Source organism: Molothrus aeneus, chromosome 1 (assembly GCF_037042795.1).
Source record: "Molothrus aeneus isolate 106 chromosome 1, BPBGC_Maene_1.0, whole genome shotgun sequence".
In the NCBI taxonomy this organism is placed as follows: domain Eukaryota; kingdom Metazoa; phylum Chordata; class Aves; order Passeriformes; family Icteridae; genus Molothrus; species Molothrus aeneus.
In genome coordinates this window covers 105,375,207-105,397,058 of record NC_089646.1, presented here as the reverse complement: position 1 = coordinate 105,397,058, position 21,852 = coordinate 105,375,207, and the positions used below count along the sequence as shown (strand labels likewise).

General features: G+C 39.6%; 1 protein-coding gene across 1 annotated transcript in view; it reads right to left on the bottom strand.

The window, feature by feature from the left end:
- GREB1L (GREB1 like retinoic acid receptor coactivator) overlaps positions 1 to 21,852 on the bottom strand; it is a 131,469-nt gene that overhangs the window by 46,915 nt on the left and 62,702 nt on the right. The window contains exons 4-8 of the mRNA XM_066562337.1: positions 13,992 to 14,151; positions 13,504 to 13,701; positions 6,302 to 6,478; positions 3,400 to 3,576; positions 1,381 to 1,503 (exon numbers count right to left, since the gene is read on the bottom strand). Coding sequence (XP_066418434.1) covers positions 1,381 to 1,503; positions 3,400 to 3,576; positions 6,302 to 6,478; positions 13,504 to 13,701; positions 13,992 to 14,148 — 832 coding nt within the window. The 5' untranslated portion in view covers positions 14,149 to 14,151. The remainder of the gene's footprint in view (positions 1 to 1,380; positions 1,504 to 3,399; positions 3,577 to 6,301; positions 6,479 to 13,503; positions 13,702 to 13,991; positions 14,152 to 21,852) is intronic.

Here is a 21,852-nt window from a genome sequence, read left to right as displayed (position 1 = left end):
TCTCCCAGTCACAGGGGATTCATGTGTATGTATGTGGCATTATCTTCACCAGGAGATAACAGGAGAAGGAGATGAAAAGGTTTTGACGAGCATGACCTAGGAGTACAAACAGTGACACACAGAAACACCAAGCAGACTGAAAATGGCAGGGAGTGATAAGGAGAAAGCCGTATATAAAAGGTGTATCTATTAACTTGGCAGATACAATAGAAGACAAAGCTGTGTAAATATTAGAATGCTTGTTGCTCCAAATAAACAGGTTCTCATGCATCTGCACAGTTCTCATGCCTGGATCTGGAAGCCAAGGGATCATGCAATGAAATGCAGATGTGTTTTAACCACACTGTCATTTAATTTTACCCAAAGCCCAAAGCATTTTGCTTCCTCAACAGAGACAGGGGCAACCACCTGAGACAAGTGCCTCTGTAAATACTAATCCATGATTATAGTCTCATATGAATGCCTGTGTTCAGCTTTTGTTTATTACTCCTTTTGACAAACTTTCTAGGTGTAAAAAGTATTTTAACCATCTAGCTTTCTATCTGCATTTCATTCCCTTTAAAGAAACGTGGTTTTGGACATTCATATCAATTAATAACAACTAACAAGTCATTTTCTCTTGTTTTTAATTTTTCAAGAAATAGCACAGACACAAAAACATACAACAGCATAGATGAAGCTGCAATAAAGCAATGAGGAAGAAAGCTCAAACAAAAGCACTTTGTCTACTTGCAATAAATAAATAAATAGATACATGATATTAAGATGCTGCTTCTTTGTCAGTCAATGTCTATTTGATTTATATATTTTCTCCTTTTTTAAGGATATCATTAATAGCTTTCTAGAATAGTTGTGAGGGACTGGTTAGCTCACATACCAAAAACCCACTGTATGCATATGGGGAAATTGCAATTCCAAGTACACCTTTGCGTGCAATAAAATTTAAATAAATAAGGAAATTAGCAAGTAAATAAAATAACATCTGATCCCCTCTCCCTAAAAGGAGATTATTATTCTTTTCCAGACAAATAGCCTAGTTTATATACTAAGCAAACACTTCCCTATAAACATGTCATTGAAGTTTTTTGAGATGCACAAAAAAAATTAATGAAACAAAGACAAGGAGGCACAGAATCAAATAAATTAATCAAAAGACCATTTAATGCTTTTACATCAATTGTTGTTTTGAGACTGATCTAACCTTCAGCCTCACCTGGGTCTTAATCTTTGCCAAAGCAAATTTTGAAAGGCATCCTCTCCAGTGTAATCTCCACATGGCTCAAGGTAAATACCCAGTTGTTTACAGCATCCCTGACCCAGCAGTGGCTGAGGTAACTTACCACCCCCAATGGTTATCTTTACAGCACTTTCAGCTCCTACCTGTCTGAGTGAACCCTGACTTGTATCCATTAGCTGATCCACCCTCTGGGGTCGTGGACGGTGACACCGAAGGATTTGGCTTAGCAGAGAGGCTAGCAGCAGATGATTGCCTGCTTCTACATTCTGCAAATGAAGCAGCTACAGTACATATTAACAAGGCCTCCTCCCAGCAGCAAAGTTCAGCAACGCGGTGGCGAAAGGCGACAAAACGTTAAGAGCACACAGAGAGCACGTACAACAAACAGCGGCAAATGGCAGCATCCAAGGAAAATAGGGATTCGCAGTTTTGTCAACTTTGTCTTCTAATTAAGAAAACCTCCCTGGGGGCCACTCAGGGGGCCAGGCAAATACAGAGCAGATGCTGCAAAATGGCAAGAGCCCTCGGATCACAGCTTCCAAGAGATTTGAAGGTATTGGACATGTCCCAGAAAACACTCAGAGACTTCTGTGGCACAACCTGTATACAAATGGTCATATGTTGCCCTTTAAAAGGAGAAATTGTGCTGAAACCCAGATTTTGAATATGCTTATACAAACCTTCAGGGAGATCTCAGCGCTGTTAGTGTCTGTCTGGATGAAAACCGAGTTGAGGGAGGAGAAAGTCATGTTGAAAATCACACATTAATCCATTTTTAAAACTGAGATCTAATCAAGATTTGTTTTAGGAGAAGGGTTTAAATGTTTAAAAGCACTCTTCTAATTAGACCTATAATCTAAGTGAAGAGTGAAAGGTTACCAGATGGATGACAGCAATATGGGGACAGGACCTATCAAAGTAATGCCCATGAGGTTGACTTTTGGTTGATTTTCTGAACTTTCGTGGGTGCTCAGAACACTTGCAAGTAGCATATAACCAAAAGTGGAACCAGTATCTGCTTCTTCTACACGTGCATTACTCCCAACTGCATTTACCAGTACACACACCAACTCCAACTGCATGAGTACCAGGGAGGGGTTTCAGAAAAAAAGATTCCAGAAGTAAAATAAGGCTTCCTTTGTCTTTATTTGGAAATTTACTACCAAATCAAATATTTGTGTCATTTTTGTGAAAAATGCTGTTGAAAAGCCACATGCCCTCTAAAGCAGCAGTTAATTTTCCTTGTAACAGAGAAAAGCAGCTGAAGCCAAGATCCTTTTGACCCACTAACTGATACAAACTATAATCACTCATACAGCTCAGTGATAACCATCTCTTTCTGGTGTCATGCTGCTATTCACATGAGGATGTGACTCCTCAGATGTCAGTTCTCCTGCAGAGCTTCCCCTCTCCTCACATCAACTTTTTGGAACAACAGGGCCCAGATCAAACTCTGTCTCCACTGAGTGAGACCACAGATGAAAAGGTCAGGTAGTCTGCACATAAACCAGCTTGGCAGACAGTGGGTGGGTAAACCACTCTTTCCTTGAGTCTTTGTATGGTTCTAGCTCCAAAACCCTGCATCCTCCCATAAGAGACCCCCATGGCTACCTTGCCTTGGGGTCACAAATGCACCCTCCTGTAGCACATAATGTCACACATGCTGCTCTGGTAGAGTAAGACCAAGTGTAAAACACTGCAAATGGCAGGAGCACCCAAGTCTTTTCTTTCCCTGAGATCAGTGCCCTGAGCTTTGTTAATCTTACAGCATGCTAGCTATCCTCAGGCATGAGACAGACTGGATTGCACCTGCAAAGATGAATATCAGTGGAAAACCACTGCTGCAGCCCTGGCTGTGTGCTTCAGGCACATAAAAGAATAATCAGACTGAGTAGCCTCTTATCTTCTACCAGGATGGCTGCACACTCTAAGATGGGAAGATCTAGGGCTACCACCAAAAGTATGGGGGGATGAAAGAAGAGTGTTTACAGTCACATTTAACTTCTTTGGCAAAATCCAAACTTCAGTAAGAAATCAGTAAGAGTTCTCCCTTCAAGCAGTTGCTTTTGAATGCATACATTTTCAACAGCAACTTTCAACTTTTCATTCAACATCACCCTAACAACATGAACCACCCCTAATTGAATGGGCACCTTTATTACCTTTCCAGCAAATAAGGGGTCCCTTTGACAGTACACCTTGGGAGCTTCTTACTAGGTAGTACTTTAAGTGCTTTTGCTTCTTTGGCTGAGTGGTTAGTTTCAGGTTGATATGATTGGAAAACTCTGTGAAGTACCGAAATCCTCTTTCTCCACAGCCTATACAATTCCCAGAAAATCCTGGAAGAAGGAAGCAGAAGATACACAAGCAGATTAAATGTCTTGTACTGTTTGCTAGGAGTAAGGCCATCTAAACCTACCTGCATATCCAGTTCCAGGGGACTGGAAGCCTCCAGCCAGCCAGCTTCTGTGGACACAGCACATGGGTGTCAGTCTGAGCTCTTCTGAAACTCCTACATCTCTTTGGGAAGTACTGACTCATGCCAAAATCCTGCCACCAGTTTTCCACTCTACACAGTGCAGAGAAGGATAACCTCTTGACAGGGGGACAACTCTATGTTGTCACACTAGGAAATTTCCATTAGGAAAAAAAACCCCACATTTTTTCTATATTAAAAAAACCATGGATTCCAAACTGCAGACATCTCTCTCAAAACAGTGGCTAATTCATCAGAGCATTTCATATGACTGAAATTAACATCAAATAAATTTTCCCTGAGGCTTCTTACATAGAATACTTTCTAAGTAAACTGAACCTTACATTTTATTACAGTCTTGAAAGCAACCACAAGATTTGCATGGCCAGAGTTAGGAGTGCTTTAAAATAGTTTCAAAAACCTATAGCTTCTCAAGAAAATAACCATTTTAGTGACAAAGACTGTTTTTCTGCAACATTTCCAACAAGGCTTCACAGAAAAGGGTGAAATTTTGAGTTGAGGTCTGGAGGATAATCCAGACTAAGAATTCTAAGTAGCCTTGATGTCCAGTGCCATTCACAGCTGTGTTAATGGGAATCTGGCATAATGATGGCAGATTTCATAGAACAAAGCACAGGGTATGTTCTGAAATGGGTCTGCCTTAAAACCTTTGTTGTTTGAATCAGCCCTCTATTATCTAATGCTGAACAATTAAGCCCTGTTGTCTTACTTGTCATGCCACTTATCTCTGACTTGATTTCAACCCTTAATGAAACAGATTTTCTACAGAATATCAATAATGATTTATAAAAGTGCTAGCAGATTAATACCTAGTGGAAATGCTTTATTTTTGTTTGTTTGTGGTTTTTTCCATTTACTAATCAGTTCAAGATCTGTAAGAGAATCAATTTTTCATTCTTGCTACTATTGTTATTTTCCACAATGACAAACACCTTGGAGGATGCTGGCTCCTACACTCACCTGTCAGCCAAAGTAACAGGTTTATGACAAAGATATTCAGTGTTTTTGACAAAATCCCTTATCCATAAAACTCTTAATAATAAGGCCATTGTCTTTAGCCTTACTACACCTCATTATCAGCTTCGATGAGGATGCCAAGATGCAAATCTCTTCATCCTGTTTTTCCTGGGACTGAATCATTCCTTCTTTACTCTCTTGCAGCCCACAGGATCTACCAGTGTATCTCCACAGTTTTCAGAAAGAGTAACCAGGGTCTCTCAGAGCTACTGAGTCAGTTCTTTCTTTGCTCACAGGTGACAGTGACAGAAACTTCAGCAATACCAGAGGTGTGAGTCACCAGGCTCCTTAACAAATGAGACCAGAGAGAATGGATGGATGGATGGATGGATGGATGGATGGATGGATGGATGGATGGATGGATGGATGGATGGATGGATGGATGGATGGATGGATACAAAGCTGGAATGGAGGGGGAGGCTTACCATCAAAGACAAGCAGTACCACATTTAATCAGGTTTAAACACCATCTGCCTATCAGTTCTTATTGGTCAGCTCCTGACACTTCCCCAGCTTAGCAGGGGAGAAGCTCCTCTGAATCCTGAAGTGTACCCTGTTATCCCAAATCCCCAGTCATACCAGTGAGGGCACATCACACCACAGCCTCTATCCAACTCAGGCCAGGGGCATTTCTGCCTTAGGCCCAAAGGTTTGCTATGTATGGATTTATCAAATGGATTTAATGGAGACGTAAAGTTAAAGCACAAAACAAAGCTGTTTCCAATAGTTACACAAAATATTGGTGGTCTGCACCAGAATTTGAGCATTGCAGGTAAATCAGGGTATTTATCCTTTGTTGTAATTTCTTTCCTGTTGAAAGCTCTTTCTGAATATATCCTAGGCAGAACAAAGACGGGAGGCAGAAATGAAAGAGTAAATTCAAAATAGGCTAAAGGAGCCAAAATACATTAAATCACTTCTATGACCTTGTTAAAATGTGTACCAGTTGTGACCCAGGCAGGAAATCTAGGTGTACATAGGCCTGTCTTCAATTACCAAGAGGCATTGTTGTACTAAGATTTTAAACTTCATAAATGTAACAGATTATGACATAATTGGGAAAGGTAGGGCTGAGTGTCCCTATGTGTTGGTTTTTGGGAAGCAAACTGCTCCCAGAACTTCTACTGAGATCAATGATCCTGGTGAAGCCAAGGGCAGAAATCATCCCTTAATTAAAAAAAAACCCAAAACATAATATAGTTCATTTTCAGTACTTGCATGAGCATATTTCTTCTTAAATGAAAATGCTGTAAGCTCCAGCTGAGATAAACAGAATATGGATAGTTCACATTTAGAATGCCAGGGCTGCAATTGACTTCTGCCCACACAAAAATCTGGGAGATTCAATTGTGATTAATTGTGGAATCAGGGACTTGTTTTAAAATGGGCTTTTAAGGCAGGTTCATCTACAGATTTGATTTAATGAAGTCAGTCCTCTCCTCAACATATTTCTAATAGAAGGTCATTAGCTGAAATGACATTAGATAATTTTCAACTGGCTTTTTTTTTCTCTGAATTATTATGGCACAAAGGAAAAAAAGATCTCTTACCTAAAAGTGCATTTTTCCCATGATCATCTGGCAAAAACCTCTTGTCAACAGCGCAGACTAGAATGTGCTCAGGAAGGTTGGGAGATTTGGCTCCTACTAACAGGAAGCCTGCTGGGATATCAATTTGCTCCATGCACAGAGACACCAACCGTAAATCCTTGCCTGCTTGACAAAAACCTACAGAACAAAGCAAAACAAATGATAACTCTTCAGAAGAATTCATTTAATTCTCTTTGTTTGATCAGTTGCAAAAGCAAATGGCCTTCACAACTTGATGCTGTAACTGGAGTTTTCATATATCCTTTTTAAGGAAAATAGAGGAAATTGAGATAGCATCCCACCAGAACCACTAGCTGAGAGTTTCAGAGGCAATAGACAACATTATTTTAAATATACATATTTAAACATATACAGGCACAAAAGAAATTTAAGTGCCCAAACATTAGACATCAAATGGCTCCAAAATCCAATTTTTCAAAAACAATCAAAATAAGAGGATAAGGTTGTGATTTAATAACAGAAAGCAGCTCTTAAAAGATGCCAAAGATTATTTTTTCTTTGCCAAACTTCAGTCTACAGTTTTTTCAAGAGAAACTATTTTGTCTTAGTTGCTTGCAGAAGGCGAGCATTGATACATAAACACCATTAATACAAAAGAATGATAAAAATTGATGATGAAAGTTTAGTAGTGGCTACTAAAAATCATTTTATTACATTAAAATAATTAAATATCTAATTTTTAAATCCTCCAAACATTTTAGAAGTTCCAGCAAATAAATAATTCACTAGTTTTAGACATGTGAATCATGTTTTGCTACGTCTCCAGTTGAGTCTCTGAAGTCTCAGTGGACTGCAGGACATTCAAGTCCCCAGTTAAGTCTTTTCCCCACTCAAATACACATATGCCCACAAAATAAGGACATAACATTGCCTCTTGGGCTTCTAATCAGTGTAGAGCTAAAGCAGCAGAAGTGGGCAAAAGTGGGGACCTGAGAGAGTTTCTGCTGTTCTATGCCCTGCAGTGAGCAGGTAGCAGGCTGGGTCACACAAAAAGCATAGCAAGGCAACACAGAGCAGTGTCCAGGCTAAATAAACAATAAATAAAGGAAATCACAATCACAAGAATCAAGATTACTGTTAAATTTGAAACTACTGCAATAGCTATTAATACCTATTACTTACACTTCATTTAAAATATTACTCATGTAAATATTATTCATTGTCACAGAAATTTTAAGAAAAAAAATCCTGGAGAAAGACCTTGTGTAAGCATGTGGTAACACAATGTGATCACAGCTTAACCAAAAGCCACCTCAGCCATTATTGATACATATGTCTGTGCTCTTAGCTCCTGGGCCAAAACCTATAGCAACTTCAGCAAAAATTATGGAAGTTATTGGGTTTTGGTTTTATCTCAGCACTGTAGCAGGCACAGAGCATGTGCAAAGTGGAATGCACAGAATCAGCTTGCATGAATTTCCTCACAAGCAGCAGCTTGCTGAAAACAGGGTCCAATACAGGTTCAGTCTTGTGCCTACACTCACAATCTGCCGAACCAGTTCTTGGCTGAATGGTTTCTTCACTTCTTCAATCACCTCAGTTCCAGCAGCAGCTCATGGAAAGCTAGCTTAAATTCACCCCTCACACACTTGCTTTTTCCAGGCAATGAATTGAATTAAGCTCCTGAAGTTTTCATGTATGAATCAGTGGATCATATCAATAACTTACCAATAAAAACTTACATATGTTTTAAGAGAGAAGTATTAAATCTGCATATTTAAAGCACAATTAGTTCTTTTCTGATTAGGTGTCATTTGATTTTAATCTGTTAAATTCTTCTTAAGGCATGTTCTCTAAAAACATATTGATCATAGTCAAATAGAAAGCTAGGTACCAGGCTAAGTATTATCTAGACTTTTTGATGTAATTTAGAAAGAAAGTCTCAGATAAACCCAGGAGAAAAGTCCCTTCCATTCAAAATAAAGTTTGCTTATTCAAATGTTAATGTCACTTATGTATTAAATCCAGAATTTTCGAAGCTGGCCTTAAATATTTAGGCATTCAGCGAAATCTGAGTAGTTGACATGCTCAGAAAATACCACTTTACATCTAGATTTAAAGCAGAAAAATTGCCCACTGCTGACAATGTGGGCAAACAGGAAATCTGTAGATAAGGATTATGAAACAGCAAGTGCAGTAAGATTTCAACACAGACTTAAACCCATGCTTTACACAATTAGCTTCTAGCCCAGTCTCTACCTAAAAATGTTCCGGAAATGCCCAGAAGCACAAATGGTGCTTCTCCAACAGGAGAAGGCTTTTGAAGGAAGTGCTAGCAATAGCAATACTGGCACAAGCAAGGTTGTCAGTGTTGTTTTGTGTCAATACAGACTTGTTTTCTGAAGGAGCACACAACATTGAGAAGTGTGAATATCACATGAGAAGCTTTGGGCCGCTTGAGGGTTTTGCTGTCCCAGTGAAGTGAAGTGAAGCAGCACTCCACGACACCCCAGGTGAAAGAAAAGACTCAGATTTATCTGGGCTATGTGCAAAACAACTTCAGCTATGCTTCGAGCAGCGGTGTGTCACCATTCTGCATCAGTCCCCAAGGGAGAAGCTACAGGAGAGTCCTAAGAAAAAACATCTTAACAAGTTTACAAGCACAATTCAGTAACTGCCTGCTATCATGGGAACAGCAGCCTCTTAGCTGAGAGGCTGTAGATCTTAATATTTCCCACCATTTAGAATATGTGGGACTGGACTGTAGAAATGCTGTATCCTACTGGATCTGCAAGCAGTACCTATGATTCACCACCCCCAGTATCATCTCTTACTCAGTCAGTGCTCCCAGACCCCTTGCACTCTCCCCATTCTCCCTCCTTTCACAATCTCCTTTGGCATCCTCCTGGCTTTGGCTGGCGACATCTCTGGATCACAGAGGTATGCACGGGCAGACTGGCTGGCCAGCACATGCCTCTGGGATGTTCAGCCTGTGAGAGAGCTATAATTACCGTGCTGCCCCAGGGGACTTAAGTTTGGGGACACCGATGTCATCCAACCAGCTCCTGAACTTCACAAATCTTGCTGAAATTCACTGCCTTTATAATTCACTACCAGAAACGGCAGAAAGCAGCCACCAGCTCAGAGCTCACAGGCGACTGCCAAAACCTCGTTTTCTGAGGTGGTGAGATAATAAGCAGGGCTGACACCGAATGGTTTCCTCTGGCTCCCCTTCTGAGAGGGAACGGGATCCCGATGGGTGGGCAGGGAGAGAGGCAGCACAGACAGACCCCCAGAGCCTCCAGGAACTCTTCTCTTGCTCATGGAACAGCTGCCACAGGAGAAGCAGGGAGGGCTGCAGAGCCTGGCCAGCTACAGCTGGGATTTACTTCCACCAGGAGATAGGGAGAGGATGCAAATCTGCTCCTGTGCGGTAAAAGGTTTGAATTTTCCTTCAAAGACATGCAGATGGAAAGAGCAAGAGCCCTTCATTATCCTTCTTTGCCTTGACTTTAAGGCCTGAAAAGCACTCTTTTAAGTTTCTGCTGCTTTTTGAAACTGAATGAGGAAATTCCACCCAAAACACATTGATTTGGAAGCAAGTAACTGTGGGGAGATGAAGGGGAGATTAACCCTCTCCCTGTTACATTGTCTTTTTCTAACTACCAAGCACCACAGAGACCCCAACCTTATTTTCTTTTCTGTTTTGCCTGATTTTTGCATTGGTAATTAATTATCTGTTAGAAATAATAATTTCCACATTAGGAAAGACAAGACATAGTGTCTCAGTACTAGATGAACTTGTGCTGCCAATGTGTAAGACTTAGAACATTTAAAATTCATTTACATTTCATAGCTATTCATTTATAACTGTGCTGGCACCTACACTTCTATGTCAAAGAGCAGTAAAACATTTCCTCTAAAGAAGAAAGAACAGCACTTTAATTTACTTGTGTACCTTTTATGAAAATCCTAGTACAAAGAGAAGAAAACATGAGTCAGTGAACCAAACCAACTCCTTTTTGTGAAATATTTTATCGACATGTAACTGCTGAATTGCTAAAAAAAAAAAACCAAAAACAAAACAAACAACATGTTCTTACAGGATCTCAGCTTTGTTTCAAATAAGGAACAGAGGAACAGGCACTTACATTTCAATTAAAGATTTGCAAATACCAGGAGCACTCACCAAAAAGTTAAAATATTAACAGCTTTTACAGACATCTGCATTTCTCTGCATTAGTTTTTGCTTCTGAGAAGCACATTTGCATTCTCCAACATCACTTCATTTAAAGTAACCCAATCCCATCTTCCTGAAAATGTATCCCCACAGCTGTCAACGACTACAAGTCCTAGAATCTTCTCAAAAATTAAAATTGTATCTGTCTTCCCTTTCCCCACCGTAAGAAGAGGTAGTTTCCATGTGGGGCACCAGCCCCTTGTTGCACTGTAATAAATGGGGTATTTGCATAAGGAATTAGCTTCCAGGAATTACATATGAATTAGGGGTCACTGTCACTCGCTATTGTAACCTCACAGTAACTGATCAGGTGTTAAGTACCTGCTTACCTAATTGCTTCTGAAACTGCCTTGGCCTTTCTTTAAGCATCAGGTAAATTGAGGATTTGCTAACAAAAGAAAGGTGATACTATTGTGTTTCCCACAGCTTGCATAGAATGTTATTCCACAAATGAGAAGCAGCCTCTTTCAAAGCTACAGCAAGCCAGCGGTTCAGAACAGCTTCTTGATAATGCAAGAATTTTGTTGACAATTTGAGATACCCATATGAAAACAGATAAATTACTTTTCTTGAAACCCTATTTTCATGGAAATTTTAGTTACAAAAATTTGTGTTGAGCAGGAAAAAAAAACATAAACAAACCCCCAAAGCCCCTGAAAATAAGTGAATTACTTTCATGACTAACAGCAAGGTTCAGTGGCAAATACAGTTGCTCTTTCCAATGGGCTAAGAAGAGAGTTAAGACATCTAATACTAGCTGAGAAAGAATTTCCAACAAACTCACTTATGAGGCATTTATTTTTTTTAGCTGACAACTAAAGGCATTAAGATCTACTTTCTGCACCCGTGTGACTGACAAATGCATCTGAATAAAAGAATAAGTCACCACAGAAAATAATATGATGGTTATGGCACACATCCTGAATTCAGGAAAAGCAAGCAGCACAAATACCTCAAAGGGAAAAAGATTTCATCCCACCTGATCCAAAAGGTGGGAAACAGATTTTACAGCAAGCAGAGCTATGAACTGCAGGCTCTAGTACCAATATTTTGCTCTTGGATAAGCAATGGAACACAGGCTTAGTTTAAAGTATCCAAATACAGTGAGTTCAAATGGTCTATCAGTATTGTTTAACATCTTCATAATGTCATTTACCTTTGCAATTAAATAAATAAGATAAGGGATGCAAACAATGACAGTGATCCTGTCTTACATCTCTGGAAGGCATACTCATGAGATGAAAGATGAGTTATCAGATTAATATCTTGTTGAGATATGGTCTGCTGTGTGAATGTTTGGGAACCAGGGCATTTTAAACAATTATGCAAAACTGTCCTAACAGATCACCAGAAGTATTTGGAAAAAAATCTGTTTTCCATTCCTTTTCCAGACACAAAAACTCTGCTCTCTTGGTTCCTTGAGAACATCTGATAGTAAGGCAGATTTGTAAACTCAGAATGGTAAACTTAAAAATGAGGAATGAACAACCCTAAAATTCTGCAGATGTAACACATGAAACTTTCTTCTAGAGTGCTTTGATCATAAAAGCCTTATAGATAAAAATCAAAACACAAAACTGCCCCTGAAAGGTCAATCCCAGGACATACTAAGAAGTTTAACATTACATACATATAATATGTGAAGTGAAAAAGGCACTGCTCCTGCTCTCCATAGGAGATTGTGCAGACTTTATTGATACTTGTCCTCAACTGAGAACACTTTCCTAGGAATACATTGTTTTATACTTTCTCCTTCCCTCCTTCTTCAAATTCACAAGACTTCAAAGGACAGAAAACCACACTTCTGTGTGAATAACGAATTCTCCCAACAATATTCCCCATCTTTTCACAGTAGCCAACCAGCCCTTCTGTTCTTTGTGCTACAGGGAACGGGCAGTATGCTGTTACAGAGGGTAAACGTGAGCTGCATTTGGAAATGGAAAAGGCAAAGATGACAACACATGCCACTAATGCCTGCCCCCCACAAATGTCAAAGAATTACCAGGGGTTGATCCTTACTTCTGTCATTTCATATAACCAGATACTTCAGTAAGGTGCAAAACCATTTCAAAATTACAGCTTTTGATGAACTGTGGACAAGGAATTCCATGATTCAGGGGGATAATGAATAAAATGTCCAAAAGTGCATTTGGACCTGGTGGGAACAGTTCCTGTTTTCAGGTGTCTGAAGTCAGCAGGGAGATGTTTTAACAAGAAGCACATCTAATAACTATGAGCAGGTCTTCCTTTTTTGAGGAAGTTAAACCTTCAGAATAGAACAATTTTGGGGTAAGTTGAACCAATCACATCGATTTTTCTTAGGGCAAGTAGGTTCATGCATAATTACCTGGTTCTTTCTTTGACACATTTAAACCCAAACAAATATAGTATGGTCAACAATTTTGCTCATCTTGAACAACAGCAAACCAGGGCAGCTCAGTTGGTAAGGAAGCAATGGCCAGCAGGCACGTGGGGAAGACAAAACAGACAAGCTTCCACAGCCAACCTTCTTATCACCTCAGCAGCAGAAAGTGCATTAAGTGTCCTCCCTATTTTCTTTCTCTTCTTTCTACCCATGGAAGCAACTAAGTCCAGCTTTGCCAATGTTTCTGAGAATCATTTAGGAACAGACTGAGAACCAGCCATACTGATGCCAACTCAGGTAACCTCTCTGAGGACAGTGAATCAAAAGAGGTTACCTGGTTGACAGACAAAAAAGGGCTTTCAGAAACTAATGACGTGCCACAGCCAGTTCTCAACACTGCTTTCAAATGATAAACTAAACTTTATGTTCTCAAACAAGTCCTTCTAATCCTTATTTTGTCAGATCTACGGCTTTGACTATAAACTGTATTTTCAGACTTTCTAGCTTAAGGATTTGTAAGAGATCTGCAGAGAGTGCACATTATCACTAGAATCATTCAGTAGTGAAGATCATACAGTAAAACACAATGATACCAACCATCAGTAGTGCAAGACCCTTCCGGGGCAGGTTTTTGCGAGTATGGGATTGGTGGACTGCTTGAATCTGACATTTCTTCATCCTCTTCTTCATCTTCCATTTCATTAACAGTTTGGTTGGTAGAAAAGTCCAGGCTTCCATTTTGTGAATAGCGATGTACTAACTCTTTATCCAACTCTTCTACCTTTGGCTTCACATCTGAAGAATAAAAATAGAAAAAATAATAAAATATAGTAAAGATAAAAATAACCTAGAAAATTGAACTTTTCAACAGTATCTCCTTTTAATACAACATCTATCTCCTTTTAAAATAACCAGCATGCCATTCTTTCCCCTTAACGATGCCCAAGATTCAGATTTTGTTACACAATTAACTGCTGGGCAGTTTCTGCCTTTTTTTTTTTTTTTTTTTTTTTTTTAATGAAACACCCCCCCACCCTTTTCACGCACAGAAAAACAACTGAAACGTGCCATACTTTCATGGTTACCTTCCGGCAGGAAAGGAGGCTGGTCAGGATCCAGGTAGAGCTGGGAGAAGATTGGCCGTGGGACAACGCTGCTGCATCTCAGAGAAGCTTCTATGGAGTTGTGGAGAGCTTCTTCGAAACGGGCGGATTTCAGTTGCCCTGCATATGAATTCCCCATGATCTAAAAACACAAAGGAAACAGCTGATAAGGGGATGGGAATGCCCATGCACAGAGAATTTACAAACGAAGACAGATGCATGTCAGTGATATAAAGTCAGCAAGGAAATATGCTGTGCAAACAACATCTCTAACTAGCACCACACGTTTGTGTTTCTCTCTCTGTCTGGCAGACTGCATCCTTCTGTTCCACCAAGCTTTTAGCACATCTCCAACACACTGCTCTGTGTCTTCTGAGTACATGGCCTCTCAACAGCCTCAAGAACCTTCCTGGTATAAAAAAATTAATGGAGGATAGATAAAATCATTATTATTTGGGGTTTTTTAGGATATTCAGGGTAGAATACAGAAGGGTACATATAACAAAAAAAAATTTTAAAAATCAATTTGGGCTTCATCAGTTCTTGTCAAAAGAGCAAACATACTCTTTTGTCAAAGAGTATGTTTACACGATTTTTCACTTGTCAGTATGCCATTATTTGGAGAAAAACTTTACACAAAGACATCCAATAACTTGAATTTTTGCTCTTGTTCATATTAACTGAAATTACAGGGAAGGTCAGTTTCTCTGTCTTTTCAGAATCTCTTCACCTTCTGTCTTCATGGTAATATTATGATTTACATGTAGTCTGACCTATCAAAGGATCTAATTATAACAAAATATATAAAAAAGAGAGAAATAAATAACTTCTAAACCACACGCAGCAAATGCAGTAAAAATCTTTATTTGAAATTATGCTTTACACTCATAGAGTGATAACAATCATTTAAATATCTGCTTTAACAATTAATATTTCTATTTATATTGATGATGAATTTATGAACCTAATTAAATATTCAAGCACAAACAGACCTGTAGACCATTTCTTCTCCTTGGATGGCATCACACAACCCAAAGACTGTTATACTTGTGCACCCAGCACTGGGATATGGACACTCAAATTTAAACATTTAGTAACAGGGTGGCCATGGAAGGTTTTAAAATGAGCTAAGGAACACTGAAATATGAAATTTTCCACTTTTCTAGATCATTATATCAAATGACATTTGTTCCAAAGAAACAGCAGTCTAAAATTTTCCAATATTCAGAACACAAAACTCAACTTTCAGAGAAATTTATTTCAAAAGAAACAAGTTTTTCCCAGTTAAACCAACAGACACAAAAGTACAAAACCTTATAACATTATCTTTGTTCTTCTCCTCAATAGATGTCACCTAGCCCTACAAACAGGAAGAGACCTTGGCCAAGAAGATAAGTTGGCATTTTGAAAACCTACAGTTCCACTCCTGCTTTATCACCGTGTTGCTCAAGGTGCTCAGGGCCACCTGTAAAAGGGCAATACTAGTGACAGCCATTTCCAGCAGCCTTTGAGGTCTGCTGGTGTAGACAAATATCTAAGAGCTAATTATTACTACACTACTGGATACACAGGTGTGAAACAAATCAAATTATTCACCTCTAACCTGGGAGAGAAGGTCAGTTCCAGCTAGACTGGCTTTAAATAAATTTTGTGGCAACTACAAAATTTACACTTCTCTACCCTAACCAGAGACAATACCAGATGAAAAAAAATGTTTCTTAGCTTGACACATTCTGCTATTTCAGCAGTGAGATACCTAAGATAAGTAGATTCTCTTTCCCCTTCTATATGTTTTCATTAGATTTGGAAACAGTAGGGACTGTGTACAAACACACAACTACAAAGTGTGTTAGGGAAAAAATTACACTGAAGCAGTATAAAGGTTGCAGTAAGCTAAAGCCTGTCAGGTGCCCTTGAAAAAAAGAATTTCTGGAAATCAGCTAAGTGACTGAAACACTTATTTTACTGAAATCAGTGATGATACTTCCATAAATACAAGTGAAATCATTACAGACTTTTATTAAATTTCATGCAATAAAATTTAATTTCTGTGCTATTTATCTCAGTTATGATGTGCTTAAGGTAAGATTTCAAGAATGTATTCACATTAAAAGACTTTAGTTAAAACACCATAATGAAAATGAATCAACCTTCATGAATCAGAAAATTTGCAATTCCCACAGCACATCTGCATGAAGTTTTTTCACTCTCCATGTTTTCTACAGCCTACCTGTTGTATAACATCTATGACAACTATTTTAATTTTGATGGGAAGCTATTAATAAAGGATAGCGCAGACACAGAAAAAGTGCTGGCAATTTGATTTGCTTCCCTGGTAATACAAGGAGACTTGCCTGTGGATGGAGACTGTCAGAGATTTACCAGAGAAATGGTTAATGGTTAATGTTACCAGAGGACGTTTCTGGCTTGCCAGGAGAAAACAAGCTTGTTGGTGGAAATGCCAAGTAAAGAAAGGCTCAGGAAGCACAGCTGGTGTGAGTTCTGGTGCCTGCAGCGTGGGAGCAGGGCGGGAGGAAGGAGGGCAGGGATGCAGGGATGTGCCTGAGCAGGATGGGGCAGGCAGAGGTGTCGGGGCAGAGCGGCCCCGGGTCCTGCTGGGCTGCGGCTGGGGAAGCTGGGAGCCCTGGAGAACAGCACGGGGCAGCTGATTTCCTAACACTGCCTGAGGCCATTAGGGCAGCTGGGCCTCATTTGGAGCTCAATAGAGCTGGGGAGGGGAGAGGAGGTGGCAAGACCCTCCAGCAGTGACCTGCTGCCTGGGTCAGGCTGTGCTTGACCCAGCCTCCCCAAAACTGGAGCACCAATTCAAGGGAGTAACTCCTTAGTGTGTCTGCACTTGATTCTAGCCCTAAATGCCTGGTGCAATTAGGAAATGGTTAATTTTCCTCCTCACAGTCTAAATGGGAGCACACCTCAGCAGCAGCAGAGGAGAGGAGAGAACGTGCTTTAAGTGGACTTCAGTGTGCTGAGGGGGCTTGAGGAGGCAGCAGAGCCTGGAGGAAAAATAAATTGATGGAATTTAAAGGGAGGCAAAAAAAAAAAACCCAAACCAAACCACCAAAACCAAAGAACATTTCTCTTATTAACACATGTATCTGCCATATCTGCATTTAAATATGACCAAAGCCAATGATTTAACATAACTAAATTAATGTTCGTTGTTTAAAAATTACCCAAATAATATGTCCACCCAACATTCATATATGAGGTCATTTGGTAAAAAAAAAAAAAAACAACAAACCAACCCCTCTTGCTTTTCATAGTGAAATTAAGATAAGGTTTTCTTAAAATTCTGCCCATCTGATGCATCAGTGAGCTCGGGAGGATGTGGGAAAGACATTCCATTGTTGAGTTCATCTGAGCCAATTTGACACAGTGACTGAGAAAACAGAGCTGGACTTGACTCAGGAGCTTCTCCCTGATCAGGAGCTCCTCCCTGATCTCTGTTTTTTTTGCTGCCAACTCTAGCACATCAGGGCTCACCCTTGTGTCCATTGTTCCACACCCAGCAACATGGCACGGAATTCTGCTGGAGCCAACCAGCTGCAGTCTCCAGCAACCTGTGTGCACTGAGATGTTTCCAGTGGGCAGGAGGTTTGGTGAGAGGGTAAATAATCATTTCCATATCTACTTGCAGACTAATTGTAGCTAACTCAGCACAGAGCTGGTTAGATTCCTGGCAATGAGCCATCTGCACATCTCTAATTCAGTATTCCAGCCCTCACCTTTCCTTTTACCTGCACCACTGGATGGATCCCAGTGTAATTCTTAAGTTGTCTACTTCTCTTGTCAACCTTTTAAGGTCTGTTTTGGATTGAACTTTACAGAATGTTAGTATGTGCAAAGTGTATGTGTATTTAGCTGTATTTATACTTTTTCCTTCCCAAGCACCCTACCAAGGAAGGAGGGCCAATTTGGCAACACTCCTTCTTAAGGCTTCCCCTCTACCACAACAACATTCCCACTGTACAGAGATGAATTTTATTTAATTTCCTTAAAACTTACTATGGGGATTAGAAGACATTATCAGAATTGAATAATTTCAAAATTAAATCTGAAAGAAAACATGAAATAATAGGGGAATTTCCTAAAATTTAGATCACCCTCACCTCCAGGCTCTATCACTCTCAGTGTTCTCTCTGAAAAGATTCAGATACTAAAGCACCACCCAGCACATCTCCATTTCTGCTGTGCTTCTTCAAAGCAAATTTCCTAAACTCACTTCAAGTCTTCTTTGCAGTGGCCCATCACTGAACTAGAGGATTAACCATGAGATTTGCTGGAGTGAGAACAGCCTTAAAACAGAGCTGGAAGGCAGCCCTCACATTTCCATCTGTCTCCTTACCAAGACACACGAACAAAGCAATTGGGAAATTCCTCTAACCTGACCACAGGTAAAGGAGGATTATTGTTATAGCTTTAAATAAAACAATTAATATGGGCATTCATTGTGGAAAGCAAAGCTACAATTGCCATGAGCTTCTATCAAAGCAGACAGAAATGGAAATAACAAAAACAAAATTTCAAAGAGAATTGATTTAACACTGCAACACTTCGCTGTGTGGTGAAGGACTCAGGGAAATTCTAATCACTCTTTCAAAGCCAGAAGCTGAATTTACAAAAAGACCTTGTCAATTCAAGCAAATAATCTTGTTCCATGTGGTCACCCAGGTTTCAAAAGATCTGTGCAGAAACATGACATGGGATGTTTGAGAAAAACCAGAGCCCAGGTCCAGCAGTGTGTAAGTACAGTAACCACTACCCACTTTTAGATAGAAAAAAAGGTGACTATGCTTCTTTGCATTAAAACAAACAAAAATAAAAGTCACCTCTGAAAAGTGGATCATGACTCAATAACTCCTGGGAGCCAGAACTGCACATTGAGTTGAAGGCTCTGCTAGTAAAAATATAGTCAGATCATTCAGTACACCAGATACCACATATTTGGCCTCCAGGTGGGTCATGACCCCAGAGACTTTAAAGGAGAGGAACCGAGCGGGGAGGATGAGGGAGGGGGTGAGTGTTGTTGTTATGGCTTAAAGCAATTTCACAATTACCTGATAGCGAATGATGAATCTGATGCAAACACCCTCCATTAAGTCAGCTCTATCAAGTCCTTACTTTGTGTTTAACCTAATAATGTAATTGTGTTCTCCAAAACACATAATCTGGCTTCTGATCTGGCCTACCCCACAGAGAAGTTTCTCTTCAAAGGAAAAGAAAGCAAGTTCCTCCACAAAGGCACTGCCAGGCCCAGCACAGCTTCTGTATCTCAAAGGGTTATCTCAGGCAAAGAGAGACCAGGCATTTATTTGTGCTGCAGAAAAACTGAACTGGTTGTTTCAGGTACAGCTAGTGGTTTTGATTGTTTACATCATTCTTAGTCATGTTCTGGGAGTATTATTTTTCCCCATTAGAGCATCACTAGGATGTACCCTGAACATGCATACAGCAGAAAGAATGTCAGGTAATAATGACAATAACAAATATATACACTCACTAAAAGCGCAGACTTCAAAGTCAAAAGTCTATGTACAGCATCAACTGTAGTATTCAGTGGGGAAGATTTATGTGTGACTTAAAACAAGATTGTAAGGTGGAATAGAAGCCTTATTTCATAATCACAGTAAGATACCTTTTTCTCCCTCCTCACAGTCTTTTCAAGGTTTTGAAAGGTTTTTAAGGTTTTAAGGTCTTTTCAAGGTCTTTTAAACCCTGTTTTGTCTTCATTAGGGATATTCAAACTCAACTGTAAAAGAGCTTACAATCTTATGTAGCAAGTGACAGATAAATAACTCATTCACAATGTCTTTTAAGAAAAATGAATTATTGGTTTGGATTTACCCTATTTGCAGTGCAGTTTCCTCTCATCTTTATTTTTTGTTTTATTTTTAAGAAAATATTGTTTGCATCCAATACCATTTAGAGTCTCATCATTCAGTCTAATGTTGCCACTACTGTGTAAAAGTAATGGGAAGGATCAAGAACATATATTTTTTCCTGACAAGATTTTTTTCTCTTATTGCTCAATTAATGGTATCTGTACTTGGTGTATTGCATCAGATTATCTGGGATTTGGACAATTCCTTGCACAGAGACAGAAAAATGCATCTACTACAGAGCCACATGCAGGGTGGTGGAAGAGGGCAGCTGTTTCCCCACAACATCAAACAGAAAGCAAATCACAAGTGGTCTTAATATGGAGACTGCTATGCCCTTACTGCTCCATCTCTTCCACCCCAAGACTATTCCTACAGTCCTCAGGATCAGCTCACAAAACAATAAACGTACTAAAGGTAAAATTAACAGCTGGATGCAGGATGGTGTTACTAAGTTGAACTTACATGAATGAACTTCAAATCACCTCCAAGTGATTTAAAGCAAAAATTAGATCTGAATTGCAGTTTTAGAAATTCAGTGACCTGGGAGTTTTCAGCTTCACAGGATAAACCACTAGTGATGTGACATTGAGGCTGGCAAAGAAAACCACCAAAAAATAGCACTGAAACACCATCTCATCTCTTTTACCTCAAATTTGAAATGTTTCTTTAGTTCTTTTTAACAGTGTTATCCACTGAGCCGTGCACACAAAGAGCAGTTTGCAACCACGATCAAACACAGAGTACACTGAGAGACACAATGCTACAGAAGGCACTGCAAGCTGAGCTCAAGTCAAGTTTTACAAAATGGCCCTGGCTTTACTTTTCTCCAGGTTATGGCTCCCACTCAGAAAAAAAATGCTGCATTCTGGATGGGTTAAAATCTTGCAACACAGTGAGAGAAAAACTGATGCTGCCAGTGCACCAACACATTCCTCTAGTGAGGACTGAGGTGATTTAAGATTAAGCATGTTCCAAACTTCATTTGATGCCATTTCCTAAAAAAACAGATGTAATAAGCAGATGAAGGAAAACATATAAAAGCTTTCAGGAGTTAATTATGTGGCTTTAGCCTATTCTGACTGCAAAGCTTTTGCAGTCCTTTCAAATGGTTGTGAAATGAGCAGATAAGTTACTGTGGAGGTTTTGTAGGGTTTTCTAAATAAATTAGTAGAAGATGGAGCAAATCCTTTTATGCTGCAGGGATCTTTCACAGTATACATAGGAAAAGGAACATTGCTATGCACCCTTAAAAAAAGGGATACACTTTGCTTTCAATAGAAAAACCTTCAGGTGCAAAAAAAAGGGCTATCAACCTACAAACATCGCTTTTGATTTTGAAGTTTAGGTATTGTTAAAAGACTTCATTATTTTAAAAGGAGTATATGCTCACACAGTTGTGGCAGGGGTGGCACAAATAAATCACCAAGGAGCACTTTTGAAAACCCCAGGCTGCCTCCTTAAAACAGGCATGCTCATACATAGCTTTCCTCACTTATGTTTTCTGTCCTAAATCAACAGGACTATTAACCACATTATTAATGCCAGTGCAATGCAACCAAATCAGCAACAATGCTTAATCCTAGCCATAGGATCAAGGCATTTTTTTGCTGTGTAATTTTGATTTTGCAATTAGTAGCAGACATGAATTACAATTTATTCTTCTAACAACCTGGCGTGTTCGCACAGTCAAGCAGTTATATTTGAATCACCTCTGTGCCCAGCAAGATCATGGACCAGATCCCCCTGGAAACTCTGCTAAAGCACATGGAAAATGAGGAGGTGACTGGTGACAGCCAACACAGCTTCACTAAGGACAAATTGTGCCTGAAAATTTGGTAATCTTCTGCAATGGGGTGAGACTTGTGGGAAGGGATCCCATGCAGAAGGATCTCACAGGCTTCTCCAGGCTTCACAGGATCTCACCACTTCTCAGTGGTCCC